The 27,801-nt window shown below is 38.0% G+C and overlaps 1 protein-coding gene across 8 annotated transcripts in view; it reads left to right on the plus strand.

Annotated features, from left to right (window-relative positions):
• TMEM63C (transmembrane protein 63C) overlaps positions 1-27,801 on the plus strand; it is a 77,542-nt gene that overhangs the window by 40,293 nt on the left and 9,448 nt on the right. For 6 of the 8 annotated variants that reach the window (XM_087724664.1, XM_087724658.1, XM_087724688.1 and 3 more), the window contains 16 exons: positions 653-685; positions 3,510-3,597; positions 4,347-4,384; positions 8,243-8,385; positions 8,561-8,612; positions 9,258-9,366; positions 9,988-10,061; positions 15,010-15,090; positions 17,468-17,588; positions 19,345-19,478; positions 20,022-20,144; positions 21,453-21,606; positions 23,796-23,902; positions 24,993-25,079; positions 26,127-26,192; positions 26,353-26,515. In XM_087724664.1, coding sequence (XP_087580790.1) covers positions 653-685; positions 3,510-3,597; positions 4,347-4,384; positions 8,243-8,385; positions 8,561-8,612; positions 9,258-9,366; positions 9,988-10,061; positions 15,010-15,090; positions 17,468-17,588; positions 19,345-19,478; positions 20,022-20,144; positions 21,453-21,606; positions 23,796-23,902; positions 24,993-25,079; positions 26,127-26,192; positions 26,353-26,515 — 1,573 coding nt within the window. The remainder of the gene's footprint in view (positions 1-652; positions 686-3,509; positions 3,598-4,346; positions 4,385-8,242; positions 8,386-8,560; positions 8,613-9,257; positions 9,367-9,987; positions 10,062-15,009; positions 15,091-17,467; positions 17,589-19,344; positions 19,479-20,021; positions 20,145-21,452; positions 21,607-23,795; positions 23,903-24,992; positions 25,080-26,126; positions 26,193-26,352; positions 26,516-27,801) is intronic. The other 2 variants (XM_087724699.1, XM_014065230.2) reach the window with 1 other exon arrangement.

A 27,801-nucleotide genomic window follows, 5' to 3' on the forward strand; every position in this document is an offset into this window, starting at 1 on the left:
CAAAAATAGATTGTTCCACTGTTTTATAGATCTTGCCACCCAAAATGTTTCTGTATTCGATCAATATAGTAAAACTGCACAACTGTAAAGACAGGAGCAGCAACAAAATCTGACTGTGACCATATTAAAGAACTGGCTGAAATTATGATGGAATATGGGAGAAAAAACTAACTTCTTACCTTATCCATTGATATGTCGTACTGAAAGTTCCAGTGGGTTTACCACTGGCCAAGGTTTTGAAAATTAAGATGTCTGGAGGAAGATTGTGGACTTAAAAGGCATATTTTAGTGAATAAGAAATTAGAAGAGCAAGATGTAAGATACTTTTGGGCAGAAGATCACATGATAGTTAATTGGTGAAATAAATCAGTGAACTATGAGCCAAGAAATCTCTGGTTGATAACTTGCCTCAGGAATGATTTCTCTAAGTGGTAAGCTATATGTTAGCCTTAATAGGCTTCCTTCTATTCCCTGTAATGTAGGAATAATCAAAACAGCTTTCTTGGAGGGGGAAAAAAACCCAGTGCAGTTCTGAAATTCTGATCCTTTTTGAGATGTTTGTCTTCATCCCATGATATCTCAGTAATATTGCTTGTTATTACTCTCCGAAGGTTTCCCTCCCACTAACTACTGTTCTTCTTCTTTTAATCAGCCGTTTGCCTCCAAGAACATGGGACTCCTATGAGTAAATGATACAGTGGTGATAAGGGAATCGAAGGCTTGGGGAATTGGGAATTCTTGTGAAAGAAAAAGAATCGCCACTGCTTTTAAAGGAGCATTCGAGAGTCTCAATTCCACCCAGGATCAATTAGCTTTCCCTAAACCAACTGTTTGTCAAGATGGAAAAGGTTTCTCTATCTGTATTTCAAGGAGTTCTTGGCCTTGAAACTAAAAAGAGCCAGGGGCAAAACAAAATAAAATTATATCAGTGATACTTTCTCTCATCCAGAGAAGGCAGAAAAGAAGGTGGGTTGAGTGGTGGAGGCAGATTGGATTAATTTTGTTAGAGATATCAAGTAGGGTGAATCTGCTCCTGATTGTCCCAAAGATGATTTTCCAAAGGCAATAGGATTTTGTGTGTGTTTTTTCCCTTGAAGATGATTCACTTCTCATTCAAGAAGCTTCTTGGATGAGTAGTGAAATGTCTTCAAGGGGGAAAAAAAGAAAGTCCATTTGCCTTTTGAAAAAACACCTTTGGGACAACCATGACCTGGATGACTCAGAATCTCGATAGACGTTCTGCTCCATTTTAATTCACTTCCTTCCTATTTTGCAGTGGCTTTTCTTCCTTTCATATGATGTTTGAATGTTGTCCGGTAACATGGGTAAACTTTAAAATATTCTCTTGGTTGCTAATCTATAATATATTGTCTGTCTGATCATGATGGGTTTCATTTGAGTGTTTAATGTTGGGTGAATGGGAAGGTTAGAGTCAGCATCTAATACTTAAAATACTGTTTCTTCACCATTACCTTAAAGTAGTATATTCAATTATCCATGCTTTTAATCTATTCTAGAGCATCACATTTTCCCAATATGTAGTGGGTGTCCTTTTCATGAATGCTATATAATTGTAATTACTCTTACTGAAATTCTGATCTGGCCATTCTTAATGCTATTTTGTAACATTTATTAATCCTTGGTTTGTATAAATAGTCTGTTACTTTTCCACTGGTGATTTGATTTAGCTCTGGGCATTGTTTCTTCTCCTGTTTATGGTACACCTTTTCCAGATATAATTTTCAAGTAAGTGCCAAAGATTGTAGATATCGAAATGGAGTCCAGAATGAGGGCTTTAAATTTTGGTCTTAGTCTATCCATGAAATACTACCTATGAGCAAAGGGATGTTTAGGTTATGAGTTCTTCCATAGGGATCTTGCATTACCTCAGCCATGCTTCTATTCAGGGAGTATCACTGCACAATAGCAATGCTGTAACATGATTGATGCACTTATTTTTCCCCCCTAACTAATGGACCAAATGACTACTACAGCAGAGAGCAATAGGGAAGGGGGGGATTCCCATCATACAGTCCATGAGCTTCAAACCTGTCAAATTATGGTTTCCATGCTGGGGTTTGCTATACTCTGGTAGATATGAATATGGTCAACCCTAAAGGTGGAGACTATGCTTCACCCGCAGAAGTTCCCAAATGTAATTCCCAGCATCTTCAGGGGTTTTTTTTTAAAAAAAGCAAAAGTTCATTTTAGATGGTATTGTGCTAGATAAAATACTTTCAAAGGAATATTGGGAATTACAATTCAGCAACATCATAAGTTCATCATCCTGGCCGTTAGATACCCAAAGATGCTAAAGTAGTATAAGACTGCTGCTGCTTCCTAAAAGCAGAAAAATTAGAGAAAGCAATAAAGAAATGGGAATTTAAGCCTTTCTAAGAAGTAGGAATTGTTGCTAGCATGCCCAAGGCAAACAGGCCATACCATCTATTGGAGCTCTCAGAACAGTTGAACTATGGATAATTCCATTCTGTATTTCATTCTTCTTACTAGTTTGCCTCAGACAATGTAACCTCTAATTGAACATTATCTTCCAAATGTATATATCTATTCTCTTCCTTAGATAATTTGCTGTAGCCACTCTACATAGTAAATATAGTTGTTGGACAAACTCTTATTCTTCTTTTATTTTATTCCAGTGATAAGAGCTGCATAAGCAAACTGTGGAAAAAATCTTTTTCATTAATCTTGTATTTCATCTTAAATTATTAGTGCCTTTAATATAATTGGACAATATAATTATTGACACCATGATCTCAAATGGTGCGAAAAACGTGAAGCAAACTGCCTATTCTCATGCAGAATGAAATAATAAAGTTGCAAAGCGATAAAGATAGGAAAACCAGAGCATACTGTATATCAGAATCCAATAAAGGTAACCAGAGGCTTCTGATTTCTCAGCTCCAATAAGATGCCACAGAATATTATCCAAGATAGTTTAAAGAATTCATATGACTGCATTTTCTAGCAATCAATCATGCACCTAAGATTTTGTTTCCATCCCTCCCCATCTAAGATTAGTAAATTCTTACTTGAAGCAAACAAGATGTGGCTGATTCAAGTGGTTCAGGCAAGAACAAGGATATATGTGCTTGTGTACAATCCCCAAATCTTCAGTTCATTAAAATGCTTTTGGCTGCATATATTCTTCTGGCTTCCAATTCCATACTCTCTACAATGGCACCTACACACTTCTTTCAAGACCACTAAAGCTGTAACATTTATTGGAGAAGGGCAGACATGTGTTTTCTTAAACTTTCTTGAGCATCAATATCTTCTTGGAATATTGTCACTCTTCTTCTTTTAGGCTTGTTGGTGTCCTGAGGTTGTGGAACTGTATATATTTAAAAGTGGCCTGGTTGGAATAATATTCCTCTCTCCCTTTTTTTTTCTTTTCCACCTCTATATCTAATTTACACTGTCTTCCTCTTACCTTTCTCCATGTTCCCCCTTTTTCTTCTCCCTGCTATTTACTTCCTATATATGGGAAGCCTGACATCCCTCTTCTATGGAGAACAAAGTGAAAAAGAGAAGTCCCCTTCTGAGAGCAGCCCCTTGGATGCTGACAACAAAGATGTGGTAAGTTTGAAAGGCACTGCAGAGGAGGGGGGATTAGAAAAAAAACCTGTATGACAAAGAGAATTCCTACCCTATTTGCCCACTTCCATCAACTTGATAGAGGAAAGCAAAATCAGGGTTGCTGATGACTTGAGAGTGAATGGTATCCATCAGTTTTTATATAAATTTCCCAATAAGGCAAAAGTGATTGTCATTGCTGCTCTTATCAAGCTGCTATTTTCTGATACTAATTTGATAAAGTTAGATCAAACGAAATGCCAAGTTCAGTGAGGTAAATGGTCCATCTGCCTGAAACTTTGATAATTTTGTACAATATTTTTCCCTCAAAAATGTCTGGAAAAGTTAAAAGACATTTGGACAACCTGTCTTCATAATGGTTTATTTCCAACACTGTAATCAGTTTTAAAATTGTACATCCTTTTAAGTCTGAATGCCGATCTCATGGCCAAGTCCCTTACTTTATCTTTCTTATTCCAAGCCAAGAGTTGAAAAATCAATGTCCTTCCAGATGATGTTAAATTTCAACTCCTGTGTCCCTGTGACCAATGTTACTTGGCATTAAAGGGGGCTGGAGTCCTACAATGTTTATGGATCCATAAAGATTTTACCTTTGTTTAAGACAAGTTTAATAATATGCTCAGTTACTTTACTCTTACACCATATCTAAGGGGAGCAAACAGACTAAGATAGTAATTTCTTCTATAATTGATTTTAGCTAGTTCATTGAAATTCTCCAATTTCCTTCCTAGGGATTCTGCTCCTGGCTTCTTTCAATTTATCAGATGAAGTGAGTACATATCACTATGGCGATATTGACGAAAGTTCATAATCTGCTCCATCTTTTATGTGATAGAGTGATTACTGTGATGATTTCAGCCATGGACTGTTTGCCCTCTCTTTATATTTCTCTATGTAAACTGATTTTTTTCCCTATTCTTGCTCAGAATCAGCAACAATGAATTCACAGAGGCTTACTTTGAATAGATATGCCCTGCATATAATTATAGGGGTCATTATGATGAGGGATTAACATGACTTTGATGGGGCTAGACCTATTGCTCTTCAAAGAGAGCCCAGATAGTGAAATTGACATGGTGTAGCAATAGCAGTTGTTGAAAGATAATCCAATTTTAAAGCTTATATAATCATTGCTCTTGATTTAAGTGGTCAGAACATGACTAAAGTATTGCTGATTTGTTTTAGTTGGAAATGAGTGGTTGATACCAGTAGCCTGAGCTGTCTCTTCTCTTGAATGCTTTGAACTGAAATCAGACCCTGAATTGCAGTGTTTTAATCAAAGAATTAATTAAAAAAACTACTATCATCAACGGAATAACAAATAAATGAATGGTATTATTATTATTACTTGGTTATCATTAGGTAGTAGAAAAACCCCTTTTCATTTTGCACATGCAAAATCAAAGATGCATGTGGCTTTTTATGATGAAATTTTTTTCCTCTACAATCTGAAGCCTAATTCCCCAGTTAGCCAACTGAGCTATTATGAAAATTGTGTTTCCTTTCCATGCTGGTTGATTAAAAAAAAAAATGAGAGAAATTGGAAATTCAATAAGGAATTAATTTCTCCTCCCACTCAGTTGTCTCTTCAAACAGAAGAAATCTTTCCACTCATTTAGCTATTGCTGTGTCATAAAGATATTATTTTCAAAGGAAAAGGAAAGGTTCATTTGTTACAAAAAGCCACCTTTTACTGAGATCTAGTATGTTTATATGGGTTTTATGTTTTTAATTTCAAACTACCAGAATCTGAGAGTGAGATGGGTGGTCTCTAAATTTTTATACACACAGACACATATCGCTGATAGAATAATAATAATTGTTGTTGTTATTGTTGTTGTTATTATTATTATAATACAATTGTATCACAGCGGCCAGTTGTTTCGCCGGATTTGGCATTGGTTACTAGTCGGGCCCCACCCAGGGGCCTAGGACGTTGTAACGTATTTTCGTAATATGCGTGCAGATCCAAGCAGTGCGGCTTTTTGCATTTGACTGATGGTGATTTTGTCAATTTTTAACTGTTTTAAATGTAATTCCAGTGCTTTTGGAATAGCACCCAATGTGCCAATTACCACTGGAATTACCACTGCTGGTTTGTGCCATAGTCGTTGAATTTCGATTTTTAAGTCCTGGTATTTTGTGATTTTTTCATGTTCCTTCTCGGCGACCCTGCTATCACCTGGTTTTGCGATGTCTATGATTGTGACCTTATTTTTCTCAACCAGTGTGATGTCTGGTGTATTATGCGCCAGTATTTTGTCCGTTTGTATGCGGAAATCCCACAAGATCTTGACTACCTGATTTTCGGTGACTTTTTCAGGCTGATGTTCCCACCAGTTTGTTGCTGTTTTAATATTATAATTTTTGCACAAATTCCAATGGATCATTTGTGCTACTGAATTGTGCTGCAATTTATAATCAGTCTGCGCGATTTTTTTACAGCAGCTGAGTATGTGATCAACAGTTTCATCAGCTTCTTTGCAAAGTCTGCATTTGGCATCATCAGAGGATTTTTCGATTTTGGCCTTAATGGCATTTGTGCGGATAGCTTGTTCTTGCGCAGCCAGGATTTTTTCTTTAATGTACCTGTTATTAACCATAACCAAGTTTGTTCACTGTCCAATTTATCTTTTATTTTTTCCAGAAATTGGCCATGCAGTGTTTTGTTCTGCCAACTCTCCAGTCTTGATTTTATCACATCTTTTCTGTATTCTTGTTTTGTCTGTTGGGCCTTCAGTAGATTTTTGTTCTTTACTTCGATTAATAGATGTTCTTGACTTTCTTTTAAATAATCAGCCAGTGCATGTTTTTCTTTTTCAACTGTTCGCTTCACTTGTAATAATCCTCTGCCACCTGATTTTCGGGGCAGATATAGTCTATCAGTATCACCACGTGGATGTAAATTGTAGTGCATTGTCATTAGTTTCCTGGTTTTTCGGTCCAAAATGTCCAAATCAGCTTGTGTCCAGTTAACTGTACCAGCTGTGTATCTTATAACTGGTATTGCCCAGGTATTGATGGCCTTGATTGTATTTCCACCATTCAATTTAGATTTCAAAATTTTCCTAACTCTGTTGGTGTACTCTCACCTGACAATAGTTTTTACTTCTACATGCTTGATGTTATCCAACTGCAGAATGCCTAAGTATTTGTTGTTGTTGTTATTATTATTATTATTAATAATAATAATAATAATAATAATAATAAATAGTGTTGAGAATTAATTCCCGCTTCTTCCTAATCAATACCTCAGTGTTTAATATGCAAATTGGAACATCATGATCTTTTGGAGTTCTCATGGAAGTGAATTTTTAAAACATAATGTTCGGTTGTTATTTTTTAATCAGAAGGCATGTGAAATTCATGTTCTAACACATATTTGGAAATCCCAGATTTGAGAAAAACCTGTACATGTTTTTTTTACAGAAATATGTTCCTCATCTGTATTTTTTTTTAAAAAAAGAATGCAGATGAACCAGTGGTGGGATTTAGCTAGTTCGCATCTATTTGGGAGAACCAGAACTTTCTAAGCAGTTTGGAGAACCAGTTGATGGAAGAAATCTCATTTTGTTTTTTTCCACGTTACAGGGCTAATCCTGTAAAGAAGGCAGGAAGGAAACATTCTGGTGTTCTAGCGTAAAAATTCTAGCGTAATTTTTATTGTCCTGCTTACAGAAACTGCCTCTCTGGTTAACCCTTATTACATTATAACAGCTAAAGCGAAGCACCCATCGACGTGAGTGATGTTCAGATGGCCACGCCCACCCAGTCACATGACCACTGAGCCATGCCTACCCAGCTGTTCATTAGGGCAGAGAACCAGTTGTTAAATTATTTAAATCCCACCACTGAGATGGATGTATAAGAAGAAGAAAATAATTTATGTATGAAAACCTAGGAAAAAAGGAGTGTGTGGGGAAGTAAACAGAATAATTTTTTGAAAGCAAATTCATTAATGCTGTTTTCTTATCACCCTGACCCATCCTTCCCCAACCTTGTGCCCTCTAGATGTGTTGAACTGCAGGTTTCCTGCTGGCTGGAGATAAGGAGGGTTGCAATCCATCACATCTAGAGAGCACCAGGTTAGGTAAGGTGGTATTTGAGGTATCATGTGGTGGCTCAGAAAAGCAATTTTACATTGAATTACTATGATATATTGCTATTTCACTTTATTATTGTTTTATTTAAGGGGAACTCCTCTCAAGCCCTTTTCATCCTTTTATGCTAAAAAATTCCAATTAAAAAACTGGTTTTAAAGTTTTAGTTGGGATATCTGGATTTTGTTTGTTTTACTGCCTTCTTTGATTTGAGGATACTCAATATAGTAAGGAATAGAATTCCTCTTAGGTGTGCACACTTACGGAATAAAGAGCCCTGCTACTACTTTTTTTGTCACATAGGCCTAATTTTATAAAGCATAAAGCACAGAAATAAAATCGCTCTATTGAGCATGTCATCTATTTTATACTGGTAAGAAAACTACATAGTCAATGTTGTTCTTCCCCAACACACATTTCTGGATGAAAAGAAAACTATGGAAGGGATCCTATTGAGTTGACATGTCTTTCTTTCTTTCTTTCTTTCTTTCTTTCTTTCTTTCTTTCTTTCTTTCTTTCTTTCTCAGAGATGAAGAAATTCAAAGCAAGTGTGGAATTGATGCCACAACCTACCTCTCTTTCCAGCGGCATCTGCTGGTGTTGCTCTTGATTGTCTGTGTGCTCTCTGTGGCTGTCATCCTTCCCGTCAACTTCTCTGGTGATCTCCTTGGTATGTAGCCTTTCAAATTCACTGGACAATTAATTGTTGAGAGCATCGGTATTCTAAAAGCTTTAAAATACCACTGTACAACTTTGGAGGCATTATGAGTACAATGCTGGGCTTAGAAGAATAAAATGCCTTTTGTTTAAAATGTACTAACTTCTGTTTCCTTTCTCTCTTTCAGGAAAAAACCCAGCTAATTTTGGCCGAACCACAATTGCAAATGTTCCCAAAGAGTAAGTGATTCAATTTCTTCAGAGTTGAATTACTCACTGTTTATAATGATGGCATTGTGGAGCATTTTCTGCAAATATATAAATAAATACATGTTCAATAAATCCTTATTTATTTTATTTAACATTCTGAGTGCAGTATATATGTGAATAAGTGGCTTGCAATGTTTGTAGGAATATAATAATAAATATAAATTTATATTAAAAAATAATCAATATAAAAAGAACTACTGTCTTTGACAAATTCTGCACCACTGATTTCTATAATATAGCTTTGTCATTTTGAATTAATGCCAGATTAAATTTTTATTTTGATGTTCCACCATGGAAGCATTAAAATGATTTGTTTTCCTTCAAGGACTTTGTTTGACTAAGGGTTCTTCCATGCATTAATCATGATTCTGTGACAATATGCAATGGTGAAGCCAACTTTCTGTATTACAGATAGACCAATAGCAATAGCAGTTAGACTTATATACTGCTTCACAGTGCTTTACAGCCCTCTCTAAGAGGTTTACAGAGTCAGCATAAAATGTCTTTGAATCAAAGGCTGGCATCTTCTAGGAAATAGTAGTTATGTTGTTTTCTGATAAAGATACCTATTTTTTTCCCATCTGAAAAATGTCTCTCCTTTTTGCTCTATTGCAGTGACCGTCTCTTGTGGCTGCATAGTATCTTTGCTCTCCTCTATTTCATCATCACTGTTCTCTGCATGACTCATCATTCCATCCAATTAGAGTATAAAGAAAATGAAAAGGTAATAATTGCAGCGGCCTCGTTGACACCTTCCATTCTGACCTTTCAGAGACGGGACACTCTAGATTAGTGTTTCTCAACACTAATTGGCAAGTTTAAGATGTGTGAACTGCATACTAGCTGGGGAATTCTGAGAGTTGAAGTCACATATCTTAAACTTGTCAAGACTTAAAAATACTGACCTAGACATTCATCATTTGTTGTATCAGGCCAAGGAAGAAATGTGTCCAAATATTAGTTTGAGATTGTTTAAATGCAGCAATTCAGTAACAATACAAATCTTGTTCTGAGAGGAGTACGTTTCCACCGCATAAGCAATTTTCCCCCTCAGGGTCATAAAATAGGAGTAGATATACAAAGCCCTGCATGATGCAGGATGAGAGTGACACAGCAATATTTTAATTAGCCATTTCTATTATTAAACTGTTCTTACCACTAAATATTTCCTTGCAATGTTTAAGCAAAATATATCCTCTTGTAATTTGAGTCTCTAGTCCTACACCAGACGAAAATAATGAATACAAATAATACTAGAGTTTAAGTGGCAAAATACTGGAAACTAACAAATGTTACAACTATGAAAGGGTCTCCATTTCTGACCTCTTCCTTTCTTGTCTTTTAGCTGGCTCGCACATTGATGGTCACCAAGATTCCCAAAGAGATCACAGATACATCTCTTGTTATCAAACATTTCCAGTAAGTGCAACTATATGCTCAGTATAATTATTATTTTTCATAAACATGCTCTTCCTCTTTTAGCTAATGATAACCGTGGGTGAGGAGTCACTAATAAATATGTTCAACAGTGCAGGTAGTCCTCAACGTACGACCACAATTGAGCCTAATTATCTTGGGACACAATTGTTGTTCAGTGAGACATTTGTTAAGTGAGCTTTGGCCCATTCTATGACCTTTCTTGTCACAGTTGTTAAGTGAATCACTGCAATTGATAAATTAGTAGCCCGGTGGTTAAATGAACCTGGCTTCCCCATTGACTTTGCTTGTCAGAAAGTCACGAAAAAGTGTTCCCATGACCTTGGGATGCAGCAGGGGTCATAAGTATGAACCAGTTGCCAAGCATCTGAATTTTGATCATGCGGGATGCTGCAAAGGTTGTAACTGTGAAAAACATTCATAGATCACTTTTTTCAGTGCCGTTGTAAGTTACTAAATGAATTGTTGTAAGTCAAGGACTATCTGTAGACAACCTAGCATGGAGTCCTGAAGTAGAATAGAATAGAATAACAGAGTTGGAAGGGACCTTGAAGGTCTTCTACACTACTTCAGACAAATGGATATCCAACATCTTCTTAAAAATATCCAGTTTTGGAACATTCACAAGTTCTGGAGGCAAGTTGTTTCACTGATTAATTGTTCTAACTGTCAGGAAATTTCTCCTTAGTTCTAAGTTGCTTCTCTTCTTGATTAGTTTCCACCCATTGCTCCTTGTCCTACCCTCGGGTGCTTTGGAGAATAGACTCCCTCTTCTTTGCCACTTTATGCCACTCTATACTTTCTTCCAGCTTGACATGAAGCTGTTGGCATACATACATAAGGTAGGATTATTAAGCTCATGTAGCACTCCTTCCTGCTTAGAACTTCTCATATACTTTAAGCTCATCTGGAAGCTGTTTCAACCATTTGTCAACTGCAGTCTCATTTTTGTGCAACACACTAGTAGTCTTTATACTTTGTGGTTTTATATCTAGAATTCACTTCAACCATATAATGCTGCACACAGTATTAGAATTTCCTTTCAACCAGGACATTATCCTCTTTATTTTCTTTCCAAATCTCTCTAACCAATTGGAGAGAGATCTATATAAAACATTCACATTAGCTTGGATGAGACGTCAGCTTTTCGCAAAGAGCCCATTTCCATTATGCTTCATTTTGAAGAGTGAGTCACTACTCTCATGGATTGTGCCAGATATCATTAGAGATCAGTTCACCTAAATTATGTCAGACTATCACAAGCATCCAATTTCCAGACAATGCATAACTATTAATGTCTGTGAAGCATGAGAGGCTGAACATTTGATTCACAGGGATGCCGCTTTTCCTTGTTTCTGACTATCCAAAACCGCCTGAAAATAATTTAGCTTGCTATCTACCCATATATGTGAAACCACAGTGAAAAACTGAGAATAAAATTATAATTAGAGTGTTATTTATTTATTTATAAAATGTATTGGTTGCCCATCTGGGTGGCTTACAATCATGAAAAATAAGTATAAATATACTGAAACATAAATAAATTAAAAACCAACCAAACACTCTAATCCAGTTAAAGATGGGAAGGGTGGTGGGATCTGTTCTTAATCAATCAAATGAGCAACTCAGATTTTGTCTTTCTTTCCTAGCTGGAGTTCTATCTCTTAATTCTGAAAGTATGGCAACTCAAATAATATCAGTTACAATAACGAACCGTTATTTTCCCTTTTCATGAAACATTTCCTCTTGTGAGAGTTGATTTCTGAAAGCTAGTTTGGACACTGATTGATTAATTATGACCCATCAACTTGGTGTTGCTTCTTATCAATCATATAGATACATTTTCTCCATGATGATCTTTCCGTAACATGGTCCTTCAAGTCTTCCAACTATGCACCCATCATTACTGTAATTGAGCCTATCCTTCTTGCTGCTGGTTGTCCTCTTCTTCTCTTTCCTTCCTCCTTTTCCAGTGTTTGAGCCAGAGGTGGGTTCCTATCGCTTCAGACCGGTTTGACCGAACCGGTAGTGGTTTAGCAGCCTGGGTCACTGGAACCGGCAGCGACCCAGGTCTGCCATGCCCCTGAACCGGCAGTAATTTTTACGTGCACCGAACTGGCAGTAATGCTGGGAGCAGCCCACCCCTGGTTTGAGTCTTCTTTAAATAGCCGGGTGTTTGCCTAATGTGTCCAAATTAGGATAATTCAGTCTTAGCCATTTGTGCCTTGAGTGAGAATTCTGGTTTGGTTTCTTTGAAGACCCATCTATTGTCCATAGTACAGCCAAGAATGGTATTCTCAGGAGTCTTCTCCAACATCAACGTTCAAAAGTGTGTCAATGCTTTTTCTCTTCTGCTCCATCAAAGTTCAACTTTTGCTTCCAGTGAGTGTCACAAGGAATATCAGGCTTCACACTATTCTAAGCTTTTTAAGTATAGGCACATCATGGCATTTAAATAACTTTTTCAGTATCTTCATATCTTCTCTGTCACCTTTAATCTACGGCATATTTCTTTTTTAATATTTTTTTTAAATTTTTGAATAACCACAAACAAACAAGACACAACAAACACCATAAAAGCATATTCCATTACAAATTATAAAAAGTGTGCCAATTGGTTACAAAGAGCTTTCGTGCATCCCTTCCACAGTCAGCACCTAAAATCCATATCAAATTATATATTTTACATCAAATATATTTATATATATTACTATCATCATACCTCATCCTTCATATGACTATAGTTGTTTTAACATCCCTTTATGACAAATATTCCAAAATTCAAACAAAACCACATAATGGCATTCCATTATCTATTTTCAATATCATCCATTCTATCTTTGTGAAACGTTCTAAATAAAAATTAATTATGTTTGATAACAAAGTTTCTAAACCTCCTTTCTTAATCACTGTTTACAATTTATATCCAATTTCAATATTATAAGCTTTCATACATAACTAAGTTTCAAAACTTCCTTTTATGGTCACCATTTAGCAATAGCAATAGCAGTTAGACTTATATCCCGCTTCATAGGGCTTTCAGCCCTCTCTAAGCGGTTTACAGAGTCAGCATATTCCCCCCACAGTCTGGGTCCTCATTTCACCCACCTCGGAAGGATGGAAGGCTGAGTCAACCTTGAGCCGGTGAGATTTGAACCGCTGAACTGCAGATAGCAGTAAGCTGAAGTGGCCTGCAGTACTGCACCCTAACCATTGCGCCAAATTAAAAATGTATACCAAATTTTCTCTTGTCAAACCAATACATATGTATACATTATATCATTATCAATTATTTATCTAACTATATCAATGACCAATCCACTTTCAATATTATAGGCTTTCATACATAACAAAATTTCTAAACTTCCTTTCATGGTCACCAATTAAAACTTTTTACCAAATTTTCTCTTGTCAAACCAATACATATGTGTACATTATATCATTATCAGTTATCTATCTAGCTATATCCATTACCACTTCATTTTTAACATAATGCTCTAATTTTAACTATTTAGCTAGTATTTTGTTAATAGTTTTCATATCTCAATCTGTGTCTTTCCACTAGTAGTAGAGTCTTATTTCTTTTGCCTTATGTGGGATTAATCTTCTGGTTATTTCCTTAATCAACTTTGTGTAGATTTCTCTTCGCACGTTGTTGCTTGTTGCATGTCTTATAAATTCTCTATAAATTCTTATAAATTCTCGAAACCTCCATCATCTTCTTTAATCAGCTTATCTTTGGTTATCAGCAGTGCTTTTGTCAAAGTTCCTCTCCTTAAATCCATCAATTCTTCTCTTTTTTCTCCTTCTATACCTTGAAATCTTGTGTAGAGTTCCTTTCCATCTCTCTTCCCTTTCCATGTTCCTTTCTTTCCATTTCCAACCACGCTCAGATCACTGTCAATATCCAAAGTTATCTTGCCTCTTTGTTCATTTTTCCCTTGGGTTTTTGAGACTCTAACCTCCACTTTTTCCTTTAGCTGGCTATCTTCAATTTCATCAAATTTTGCTATATTACCATCTATATTTTCCAATTTCTTCTCAATTCTCTCTGATGTTTCTAATAATTTTTGAATTTCAAACATAATCTGTTGTTATGTTATGGTTTCATGCTGAATATCAGGCTTCACACTATTCTAAGCTTTTTAGGTATAGGCACATCATGGCATTTAAATAACTTTTTCAGTACCTTCATACCTTCTCTGTCACATTTAATCTATGGCATATTTCTTGACTGCTTGTTACTTTGCTGCTGATTCTGAAAGGCAAAAGCCATGTACCATTTGGATACCTTCACCATCAGTTCTAAGGCCAGCTATTGTACCTGTTGTCATTAGTTTAGACGTCTTTGTATTTAATTTTAGTCTATTTTTTTTCAATGTGCTGCTTGACTTTTATTGCTAGCATTCTTTGCAGATTGAAATTAGCGTCATCAGCATAGCGTAGCTATTAACATTTCTTCCTCCAATTTTAAAGCAACATTCTTCCAATCTTAATATACTATATACAGTGTTATATTATACTGTATATTCATCAAGTAGGTCAGCAGTCCCCAATCCTTCTGGCTGGGTGGACTGGTAGCAGCAGCAGGGCAGCAGTGACGTGAGGGAGGAGAGAATGGTTTTGCACGCACACCTGTCACTTGCACAAATGGAGCTTTGCGTGTTGACCCACCACTTGCATAGCCAGGTTCCCAATGAGCCATGAACTGGTACCAATTCAAGAACCCCTGATGTAGATTGAATAAATAAGTGGAAAATCTTATCTCACTTATCCTCCTGGAGCCAGGCTATGTACATACTGTGACTTCTTGACTGGTGTATGGGGTTTTGTGTGAGAACAATGTTCTGGGAGTGACCATTTTTACAAGCACATTTACAGTGAATATCAGATCTTTGTTATTCAATAATTTGATTATCTCTTCTGATAGTGAGGCTTATCCGAGCTGCACAGTGACCGGGGTCCAATTTTGCTCTGATGTTCGCAGATTGATGAAGCTGGATTCAGAAAGGTAGGCTATCAAAAGTCTTGCTTAGAGCTGAGCTGTTCTGAGCCGCTTAGAATATGTGGAAGAAAATGTCCTGGGATCCCTGTGCATCGGGATCATGCTAGAGGGGTCATGCATTGGAATCATGCTAAAAAAAGACGATAATAATAACCACCATTGTAAAAAATGTCATAACCTTTCTTCCTCTCTTGAAGAGGCAAAAAGGAAAGTAGTTTCTTGTCCTTTGTTCAAGAAACATTTTTTTAACCTGGTATGATTTAGCCATGTATTTACTCCCTTATAATATAAGTGCCACAACAGAACCCGTTAATTCTGTTTCCTCTGCCTGTCATTTTTGCATTGTTTTTATCCAAGTAATTCACTTCACTTTCTATATTAATCTGCTATTTTAAAAAAACTTATCAAAATATATATTTAATCCATTGGTTCATTTTATTTTATTTATTGTTCTTTTAAAAGAACCCTGCATTTCAGGTTATAATTCACTAGATTGAATACTTCGGAGTTAAAAAATACCAATTCATAAAAAGGGTCAGCTTAGTGAAATGATTGAAAGCACTAAGCTAGTAACATAGAGGGAGATGCTAGCTTTGCCTTAGGCACAAAATCAGCTTGGTTGACTTTGGGCAAGACTTTTGCTATCAACCTGAGGAACTGGGAAATGGCAAACAGTTTCTGAAAAATCTTGCCAAGGAAATTGCAGAGACTTAAAGGAACAAAAAATGATAATATATCTGGAAATGCATTTAAAGTCATACATCTTTTATAGTTTTCTGAAAACAGGGCTACAGAAGCAATCAGCAGTTCTGGTCTTGGTGAAAAGATACAGTATGTCAAGCTCATTTTGGAAAATTAAAAACCTTGGCATCAAACCTGAATTCTGGAACAGGGAAAGAATGTCATCATTTGAGACACTTGTTTCAAAAACAAGTTGAAACCCTTTTCAGTGTCCAGTCAGTCTTTTGTTCTGTGAATAAAGGCAGCTTCCAATTTTGAAGCTGCTGCCATGAAAGGAAGGTTGCAGTACAAAAAGCTATAGGCTTTTTAAGTTTTTCAGTATTAATACCATTTAGTAGTAGCAAATGAGGTGACTCAAAATTAAATATAAAAACCACCACTAAAATAAAACAGAAATGTACACTTCTCTTTATTTCTCATGTAATATAACATTTCTGAAGAAACAAAAATATGACAGTTTCAAGAATATGTAATTAAATGTTGTTATATTTTGAAATGCATTGATAACTATGTGTTTTAATGCTGTGAAAGGTTTTTAAATACTTGGGAGAAATATAAAATCCAGTGGATAATTAAATAAGGTACTATTTCCTTATTGGCGTGAAAATATTAAATTATCTAACCATTTTTGGTTTGAAACTCCCCCCCCCCCAAAAAAATGTACCTGTCTTGCTTACATATACCCTGAACACCAAGGGACCAGTTGAGTTTGTTTATAATATTAGGAAAGGAATGCAACTATGGCTCAATTATTCAATAGGCATATATTATCCTTGTATGACAAAAAAAGGAAAGAAGCAACATCTTTAATTTAAACACATAACAAACACAATAAATCAGTCCAAAATTTGCTTGCCCTAGCATTTGCCTCTCACAGTGGCTAATCATATGCCTATCAAATGGCAGCCATCTAAACAGAACAAGAGTGTCTTCCAATAATACCATCAAAACCAAAAACCAATGAGAGGGTCCATGAATTTATCTTACCTGCCTTTTTAAGTCAACCGAATGGAAATCATCAGAGGGGTGCTCTAATCAAAAGGGCCCTGCCTACCAGTTGGCATTATTCATCAGCTTTCATGCCATCAAAAAATTCACTATTTTCTGAATGATATCTCCAAACATTAGTTTTAGTATAATTACACATCAGTAAAAGAGAGGACTAACAAGATCCAACCTAGGAATAATGGAAGCCTAATTCAACTTGATTTGATCCATTATGGTCTTCACCATTCTTCCTAGAAAATATTCTTACAGTTTCAAGAGCTGTGGTGGCGCAGTGGTTAGAAGCAGTACTGCAGGCTACATTTGCTGATCACCGGCTGCCAGCAGTTTGGCAGTTCGAGTCTTATCAGCTTAAGGTTGACTCAGCCTTCCATCTTTCTGAGGTCGATAAAATGAGGACCCAGATTGTTGGGGGCAATAGGCTGACTCTGTAAACTGCTTAGAGAGGGCTGTAAAGCACAGTGAAGCGGTATATGAATCTGTGCTATTGTAATTGGTATTCATTCCAAGTCAAAAGTGCCAGAAATTTTCATTTGTAAGGACATGAAACACGAGATTTTGGAAAGTGTCATAAAAGTGTCATAACGAAATGGATGGCTGCATTAACATTGTTTTTCCCTAATTTTGTACCTTCCAGGCGCAAGGCAATGAAAGGGAGGCTTTACTTCACAACCAAGGCTCAAAAGGGGGGGAAGATTATGATCAAAATCCATCCATGTTCTCGAATTTTCTGCTGCCGTATTTGTGGCTTTGAAGAGGTACAAAGAATATGAATATATGAACTGATCGTAAAAAATCTGCACTGGGAACTTTGGGTCTCATGTTCCCCCCATTGCTATGTATATGCTGCCAGTCATTGACCTGGGCAAGAGACAGCTTCCTTCAGTATCACATACTGACCATAGAAGAAATAAAAGCTCAGCTCAAAAAGAAAGTTCTGTCATCCCATTCACCTAGGCTGAGCTCATACCAAAGATAGGATTTGAACTTTGGACTTTGAAAGCATTATTTTTAGTGGGTAGCTGGGGTCAATTAAGCTCTGAATGAATTTTTGTTCTTGTCTTAAAAAAGAAGATTGTAGCCATGCCACATTCTCATCACTTACACCAGCATTTCTAAACCTGAGCCATGTTCGTACAAATAGAAAATCTGGAGGACTTCAATCCTGTTGCTCAGTGATTGTCTCCTCAGAGCATTATCAAGGGACCATACAAGTAAACACATGTCACTTTTCAGTCTAAAAAGAAATCATCATGGGACAGGTTTTCTGGAGATAGTTCTAGAGAAAAGGCTCTCCCATGCATTTTATCCCCATAACAGTAAACTTATCTGGAGAGTTAGCCAAAAAGAATGACTGATGACCACGATGGGGACCTGAATGCCAGTACTATTCACCTGTTTAGCAAATATATAAAGGGAATTATCTGAATATCCTGGTAGTATTAAAAAAAAAACAAAAAAAAAAGCAAAAAGAGAAAAGGGACTGATCAATTCCGGTACACTGGGTACTTAAAAGTGGCCCTAAGTTTCAGACTTGCACTAAAGTCAGGAATAAATTATGTTGATTAAAATAACATTTTCCTTTCTACCTTATTATAGGGCTCCCAAAGCAATTCACAGCTCAGTAAAAACTTTATAGATGGTAATTCAGCTCTCTGCCTTTTCTGAAAGTCTGTTCCCCTTAGCACCATTGTGAGGACATTATAAGCTGATATGTCTTCCTGTTACTAAGCCGTTACGTACTTGATATGGTTGTTGCTGCTTTTTTCATGTGGTGTCTGTCAGAAAGGTTTGCAGTTCCTCTCTTCCCCTTGCATTGACACACCTTCCTGGAACAACCAAGATTTTTTTTTCCTGGCTTCTAATATTGTTATTAGCAGTTACAGGAACTGGGCATGGCTAGTTTAGTGAAGAGAAGGCCTAGGGGAGACATGATAGTAGTGTTCCAATATTTGAGAGGCTGCCACAGAGAAGAGGGGATCAAGCTATTTTCCAAAGCACCTGAAGGCTAGACAAGGAATAATGGATGGAAATTGACCAAGGAGAGATTCAACCTAGGAATAAAGAGGAACTTTTTGACAGTAAAAACAATCAACCAATGGAACAGCTTGCCTCCAGAAGTTGTGGAGCTTCATCACTGGAGGTTTTCAAGAAGAGATTGGACTGCCATTTGTCAGAAATGGTGTGGGGTGTCCTGCTTTAGCAGGGGATTGGACTAGATGATCAACAAGGTCCCTTCCAACTCTTAATCTGTTAAAACTGTTATGAATCTGGTAATAGATTCTCTTATCACAAGAAGCATCATTTGTTTATCCCCTTGGTGGAAATGCTCGGATTAATCCATCAAATATCATTTCACATTCTTTCCCAATGTATTATTTGGAGAGACAACCAATGAAAGCTGCCTCTGGGAGAATATAGGAAGTTTGTTGACCCCCTCCAGCATTTATTCTAGCAAACACTTTAAAATCAATGAAAAAAAGAAGTAAATTAAATTTATTTCTTTTTGATTAGGTGGATGCTGAGCAGTACTATGGGGAGCTAGAGGAGAAACTGACAGATGAATTTAATGCTGAACGCAGCCGGATTGCTCTCAAGCGCCTTGACATGGCCTTCGTCACATTCCAGGATGAAAGAATGACAGCCACGTGAGTCTTCCTACTACAAGCCTTTATTATCTAAGGCTAAGAAGCCAATGGATGGGCAATGGAATCTTTGCAGTACTTCAAAATTAGCAGTTGAGACTGAAGGAAAATTTAGAGAAGATTTTTTTTTTCAAACTTTATGATGTGTGGAGATTCCTCCTTTTTTTATTCTGGAACTATTTGATGGGTGCAATTGAGTCATATTCCATGTCTGACTTAAATCTCCCTTAATATTTAAGATCAGATGTCCATCTGTGGGCATTAAGCTGCTTCTTAAATCTTATAGTGTCATACATTAAAGAGCGTAGTTTATTTCATGTTATGCCTGAATCTCTATAAACATGTAAGTCTGTTGAGTGACATTTGCAAAAGATAGAAGTGATATATATGTGTTAAACAAACAAAAAAAGAAACTGGTAGCTAACCACATAAATAAAACTGTTGAGCTGGATAGAGCAATCAATGTGATTTTTTTTCTTATTCCAACACAAACAAGAGCAACCTGGCTAGTTAATTCCTGCTCTTGATTTTTCTTTGGTTTCCCAGTATTTTGAAGGATTACAGCCGCATCCGTTGCCGCAAACACCCACAACAGTCATCTGTTACTACAGTGGTGAAATCCCATTGCTGGGGAGTCAGCTATGCCCCTGCGCCCAATGACATCATCTGGTAAATTCTGTTTGTTCTTCCCGAGCTTGGATTTCTGTAGTGTAAAAAAAACTTTGAAATGTGAAGTTCTCCCATTATGAGTGTTTATGTTTCTTTATTAGCCATGGAGGTGGGAGGGCTGATTGTTATAAAATACAGTCTAGCATATTTCAGGAGAAATTAGTTTTTGAAAGCATACCTAGGAGTGGCACCAAGTACAAAAGAAATATTGAACAAATCCTTACACTAGTTGTAAATATTGGCGAATACAGTGTTTAGTAGAGGAGTTAGTAACACAACAATCTTAGATTTTAGGCAGTATTATGATAGTCATGATTTTTGTGTTCATATGACTTTGGTTGTTATTTTCTTATATTGTCAAAGTCTACAAATTGTCCACTGGTGGGCAATGCACCCTAAAGGAATTACCGTATTTTTCAAAGTATAAGACGCACCTCCCCCCCCCCCCCCAAAAAAGAGGGTGAAAATCTGGCTGTGTCTTATACACTGAATGCACATTTTTGGCCTCCTGAAATCCCGCCCCTGTTCATCCCATTTTCACAAAAACGGACGCACAGAGGGTTTGGGAGGCCTGCAAAGTGCTCCTGGGGGTCGGGAAGGGCAAAAACTAGCAAAAAATGAGCCTTTTTTTTTTTTTTTTTTACAAAAACGGCTGTTTTTGCCTTTCCAAGCCCCCAGGAGCCCTCTGCAGGCCTTCCAAACTCTCTGCACGCCTCTTTTTTTGCACAAAACGTGCCCGTTTTTGTAAAAAAAACAGGTCATTTTTTGCCCTTCCCAGCACTCCAGGAGCACTCTACAGGCCCCCCACCACCATCTGCAGGCCCTGTTTTTCGCCTCCCAATCCCCCCCCCCCCCGTGTTGCATTTTTTGCCCTGCCCGGCCCCCAGGAGCACTTTGCAGGCCTCTCAAACTCTTTGCATGCACCTTTTTCACAAAAAATGGGCCATGCAGAGGGTTTGGGAGGCCTGCAGAATACTTCTGAGGGCCAGGGAGGGCAAACACTTTTTAAAAAAAATTACCTCTTCAAATTTTGTGTGTCTTATAGTCCAAAAAATACTGTACATAAACAAAGTTTGCCCTCAGGCTAGTTTAAAAAGAGAAACAATAAGTACTTAATTCAGAAGAAGTCATCTAGTCCCAATTTGTTGTGAAAGATTATAAATTTTCAAGTGCACAATTTGTAGTTTGTATTGTGATCTATGTACAAGTCCCAAAAGAAACCTTTATTTCGAGTCAAGCCCTAACGTATTGATATTGTTTCCGTGCCTTAGTTGCACATAACCGAAACCTCTGCTTTCTTTCTCACAGGGAGAATTTATCTATTGGTGGTGCTTTGTGGTGGGTGAAATTTATCCTGCTCAACATTTGCCTTTTCCTCCTCCTCTTCTTCCTCACTACTCCAGCCATCATCGTGAACACCATGGACATGTTCAACGTTACACGGCCTGTGGAGAGCCTCAAGGTGCATAGCAGAGTTGTAGTCTATCCTTACTGACCCTGAAGCCTGATTTCAGGCGGGATAACATCTCACTCCCAGTCCTTTGGGTCTTCTTACGCCATGCTTATCCTCATTCCACACTCCATATGATCCTACTCACTTAACCTGCTAGGTAGACAGTGATAATTACACTAGCAAGATTTTTTAATAATTAAATTCTGCCTGGGCAGGCAGAGCCATATCTGCGAGCCTGCAAGCTGTTGCCCTAGGGTCAGATCCAGCTGTGCATGCTGGCTAGCTGACTTTCGGCCTTCCAGAGGGCCAGGGGAAGCCATTTTCACCCTCCCCAGACTTCAGGAAAGTCTCCAGAGCCTGGGGAAGGCAAAAAACGGACCCAGCGTACCTACTGGAAGTTCGGAAATGATCCATTTCCAGCTTTGGGGGGGGCTTCCAGGGGGCCCAAGGAGGCCATTTTGCCCAACCCCCAGGTTTCAGGAAAGCATCCGGAGCCTGCTAGGCCCAAAATCAGTTGGGATCATGGGGGCATGTGTGGGGGAGAAACGGGAGGGAGGCAATGTGCACATGCTCGGGGGAGTGCAAGGAGGCATTAAATTATGGGTGTGGGCACATGTGCACATGCTATCGCGCACATATGCACACTTTTGGCACCCAAGCCAAAAAAGGTTAGCCATCACTGATATATGTGATCTTCTCCTGTATGGAAAGAAAGAAAAAGCTGTGACCGAAACCATTCAGTGTGAATCTAATTCTCATCCTTTCCTCCAGAATTTGCCTCTATTGCATCACAGTTATAGGTAGTCTTTGACTTACAACCATTTGTTCAAAATTCCGACAATGCTAAAATCAGAGATGCATAACTGGTCCTCACACTTATGATCGTTACAGCATCTTCCTCGTGTAATTTACGTACATGACAACTTGCATATATTTATGATGGTTGCCATGTCTCACGGTCATGTGATCCTGCTTTATGACCTTCCCCTGCCAGCTTCCGACAAGGAAAGTCAATTGGGAAAGCTGGATTTGCTTAATGACTGTGGTAAAAATAGTCATCAATAGTCATTGGGTCTGGTCATGTTTTAAAATAGAAACAATGGAATTTTCCAGTGGTTAGGTTTTTTTTTTAAAGAATCTCATTTTGAAAGTTCTTTAATAAGAAATGGATATCAATTGCAAATACAGTGATACCTTGGTACTCAACTGTCTGGAAACCCATCAAATTTGGTGTTTGGATGCAAAAAATTTGTCCTGATAGTCATTGTTTGTTTGATACTCAGAACACAAGCTGGAACTTGTCAGTGTTGGCTACCTTGTGGCTCACTACATTATTCATTATGGGGAAAAAACTTATTTGGCACTCATCACTTTTGGTACTCATCATACCTCCCAGAACCAGTGAATGATGAGTACCAAGGTACCACTGTACTGTTAGGCAACTTTATTTATTCAGAATATAGCAACATAGCAAATAACATGAAGACAGATGTTACTGATCAGAAAATTTTCCAGTGCAAACAAAACATTGTGGTACAAGATTACATTTTTCTCTACGCATGTTAGAGTCTGTGACAACTAGTTTAATTTCATCAGAACATTTTCCACTTCAAAATATTCCAATAAATCAAACCTCATTAGTTGTAATCCCCAAACCAGAAACAGAGGAAGAAAAGAAGCTCAGGCTGAGCTACCAAGCAAAAGAAAGAACACTTCTTAGAACTTTCTTGGAGGTTGTATGGAGAAAAAGTTCCTGCATCAGGATTCGAAGTAACGCCCCTAACGAAAGAAGACTCAGAGGCTTGAGTTTCCTCAGTTCCCTTTGATTAAAGATGTCATATTGGCACATCTGGGAAAACCCGAATCTGAAAGCTTTCAGGTTTTCCCCACCCAATTGAAAGTTCAAGACCCTGCCCAGCACTCTCATGTCCATCACATGGTCCAATAAGGCCCAGTCCCAACTGGAGATGCCTCCCAGGCACACCATTTCAGATGCAAGGCAAGATGTCCTTGACTCTCTGAGAAAGGAATGTTGTTATGACTATATATCTCCCATACTCCATGTAATCCTCCCCTCCCATTTCCCCACAGCATTAAATGTAGCAGGCCTGAAGGCCCAATGCAAAAGATGGCTTCCAGGCCTGGCATCCTGTTTTGGAAAAACACTCGACTTATCCCCTTTTTCTCTCACCTTCCAGAACCCTATTGTGACTCAATTCTTCCCCACTCTGCTGCTGTGGGCTTTTTCTGTGTTTCTGCCTTTCATTGTGTACTACTCATCTTTCTTCGAGTCACATTGGACAAGGTAATTCCATTTTCCTTTTGCTACATTTCCAAAGTTTCTCTGGGAATCTACCTTGCCATGGCAATGAGTAAAAAAAAATATGATAAAACATTTAGGGGGCACAGAGGATCCAGGAATTTATTGCTTTGATTTAATTTTTGTCATATTTCCATTGCACCTATATTTGGAAACATTCTGAATAAACCTTTTCTTATTCAGCATTGAGGCATTTATTTCTGTGACTCAGTCTTCCTTTCTGGGAACTGTGGCCTCCTTCTAGAATAGGGGTGTCAAACTCGATTTCATTGAGGGCTGCATCAGGGTAGTGTTTGACCTTGTGGGGAGGGCAGGGTGTGTGTGGCCATCTTGATATCACTCGTGTCAAGGGTGCCTGTGGTGGCCTGTGCGCTCTGCCAGCAAAAACAGGCTCTCAATCTTCATTTTCAGCTGGGCAGCCTGCAACCCTCTGCCAGGGAAAATGGAGCTCGGGAGGGCTGCATGCAGCCCTCCCAAGCTCCCTTTTCCCTGGCAGAGAGTTGCAGGAGGCCATTCCAGCCGAAAACGAAGATTGGAAGCATGTTTTTGCTGGCAAAGGCACCAGAGGCCGGTCCTTTGCTGTTTCCAGGGCAACCCCATGGGCCAGATCTAAGCACCCTGTGGGCCGGATCTGTTCGGTGGACCTTGAGTTTGACACCCGTGTTTTAGAACAAAAAGTAAGCAAAACAAAATTGTTTAACCAAAATTAACTCAGGAAAGGCAAATAGGCACAAATGCTTATTAGTGACAATTTTCTAGTGAAAACATTTTGGAACATTTTATTGATGGTGTAACACAGTGGTTCTCAACCTTCCCAATGCCGTGACTCTTTAATACAGTTTCACATGTTGTGGTGAACCCCAACCATAAAATTGATGTCTCAGTTCCTAAGACCATCGAAAATATGTGTTTTCCTATGGTCTTAAGCGACCCCTGTGAAAGGGTCATTCGACCCCCAAAGGGATCCCGACCCACAGGTTGAGAACCACTGGTGTAACATTTTAAATCCTCTCCTCTTTTTGAAGTTGCTGCTCTCCCTCCATCTCCCAAATAAATGCATTTTTGTTTCCTTTAGGTCAGGTGAAAATCAGATCACAATGCACAAGTGTTATTTCTTTCTGGTATTTATGGTTATCATCTTACCTTCACTTGGACTGACCAGGTAAAGAGAAAAATTGCAAATGCTCCATATTGATCTGGTTTTCATTAGGAATAGCTCATGATAATAGAATGGAACTGGGTTTTTTTAAAAAGCACTAAGCTGAGTGTGGTGGTAAGGGTAATGTGTTGGTTGGCCCTGGATGCAGACCCTCCTCCTGATAATTGTCTCCTCACCTCTTTGATATAGTGCCCATATCAAATTACATATTATTAAATTAGCTGGGCAGTACTTTAATGGGTAGTTTCAGACAAGGGTTTATTGTTATGGACACATTACTTACACTGTAATGGAGTGTGGTTTCAGATGGGCTTAACAGAAATAAAACTGTTCCAGTCATGTTTGCCTACAAAAGATGTGGGCTTGTCCTTCCTGCAGTTTCATTCCTCACATAGTATTAAACCAATCCTTCATAGCTCGGTGGCCTTCCCTAAATTGTTCACATCCTTGACTGGGTATGCAGACAGGCAAAATGTTCCAGTATGATTTTGTTAACAGATAAGCTAAATAATTAGCACTGTCTCATAGGAATAGTTCATGTAGATATTCAATGGGTTTGTTCACGTTTCCAAATTAGCCATTGATATTATTTTAACTTGAAACATCTGTTCAATAGCATGACAGCATTTACCTTTTAATAAAATTTGTAGTCTGAAAAGGCACTGTCAGATTCGTTCTGATATTGTGCTGTGTTAGAGATGAAGGTCTTTTACAATGAGAAGAGAGGCTGCTTCACACCATCTCCACAAACTCACTCATCCCCCAGTTGTCCCACCTGTTCTTTCACATTTGTAAGAACTGCATCTTCCTGCACTGAAATATTAATTGCTACCTTTCCTTTGACCACAACGTCATGTCTGCTTTCGCTAATTGAAAAGGGTTAAATTAGCTTGGTTGCACCTCACTGAAGAAATTGTTCCCATCCTCAAGCTGCATAAACTGAAATATGCCCCATTTCTATTGAGCCAGCAGGGTTCAGGTGTGAGTATTTGTTTAAAAAAAGTAACAACCTTATGATCCTTGCTGTTTTTCTTTGTTTCCCCTTCCCAGTTTGGATCTCTTCTTTCGGTGGCTGTTTGACACTCACTTTGTGGATCAAGCAAAGATAAAATTTCAGTAAGTATTACTGAACATTTTGAGTATGTTGCCAGATGGGTCACCAATTTTAATTTGTGAAGACTGCATATGGCCTTTCTCAGGATATACTTCTGTTATATTATGCTGTCTCTTTCTCTGTTTCTTATGCACACTTTCCTGGATTTTTTTTTTAATGCAGGTGTGTTTTTCTCCCCGATAATGGAGCTTTCTTTGTCAACTATGTTGTCACTTCCAGCCTAATTGGGACAGCCATGGAACTGTTGCGAATCCCTGGGCTCATTGTCTATGCCACGCGGCTCTGCTTTGCTAAATCTGAACCTGAGCGCCTCCACATCAAGCGGGTCTGCTGGGTTTTTATTTTGGACATTTGAAACCTTGCTTGTAGGATTAGGAGACTATGTAACCTGAGTGACTAGGATTATGTACAAATAGATTACAGGGCGGGGCATAACCTTTTCCTAGGGGGTCACAGCAACACTTGTAATAACAACACAAATAATTCATACACCATTCGAAAGCCCATCAAAAACTGAGTTTATTGACACGATTTAATAGTCAGTATGACCACCATTAGCCCTTCGAACAGCATTCAAACGAGGTGGATAAGAACACAACAAATCTTCAAACAGTTCCGTTCGATTTTCCAGATTTTTCAACACAGTTTCCAAATTCATTCTCAAAGTTTCAACCGAATATCGATTTTGACCTTGCTCCTGAATCATCAGAGCTTCCACTTCATCCTTAATTATGGCCCCAATGTTCTCTGCCGGATTGAGATCTGGCGAATTTCCCGGCCAGACGTCATTGCCCCAAAATTCGACATTGTTTTCCTTTAACAATTGCTGAGTCGCATTTGCACGCATGCAAGGAGCTTTGTTCTTCCGAATCGAATTTTCCAGCCATTCTTAAAGCAAATTTAACATTTAATAGCTCATTCAATTCAGTTTTTTATGGGCTTTAAAATGAGGTGTCGCGGAAGTTGTAAACTGCTGTCGATCTTGCTGTGACCCCCTAGGAAAAGGTTATGCCCCGCCCTGTATATCCAGCAATACTGTTTAAAATGGTACCGTAAATCTCTAGATTTCACCTAGTGAAACAATGAGAGTTTTTATGGAGCAAGAACCTCATGAAATGTTTGAAAGCAGGCAGTGTTTAGTCATGGCTTGTTTTCTTTAGCCCAGTAAATTCCCCTTCTTATTCAAACATAATGTTAAGTCACTAGTGCATTGTTTATGTCTTAGCAAGATGTATCTGGCCTCTCCCATCATGGATTAGCATTATTGCAACGCAATCTTTGTAGCATGATTCAAACTATGAACAGAAACATCCTACTTTAGTTTTGGGCATGAGTTTAGCAATGACATGATACAATTCACAAGAACTACCTTTCAAGCAAGTTTGGCTTAGGGAAGGCATGGAGTCATACATAGTTTGTTCAGTGAAGAAGTTAGGCTTATTTGTTTTTCATTGTAAGCCATTAAGAGCTGTGATTTTGAAATGGTTTAATAACAGAGTTGTTATCATGAGTTGATAATATGTGCCAGTCAATATCCACAAATCCCTCCCTCTATCCTAGATAGTATTTCTGGATCCCCTAAAATTAAATAATTTAAAATGTATACTTAAA

Source organism: Thamnophis sirtalis, unplaced genomic scaffold (genome assembly GCF_051295495.1).
Source record: "Thamnophis sirtalis isolate CommonGarterSnake01/CBP01778 unplaced genomic scaffold, rThaSir2_p1.2 scaffold_1, whole genome shotgun sequence".
Classification (NCBI taxonomy): domain Eukaryota; kingdom Metazoa; phylum Chordata; class Lepidosauria; order Squamata; family Natricidae; genus Thamnophis; species Thamnophis sirtalis.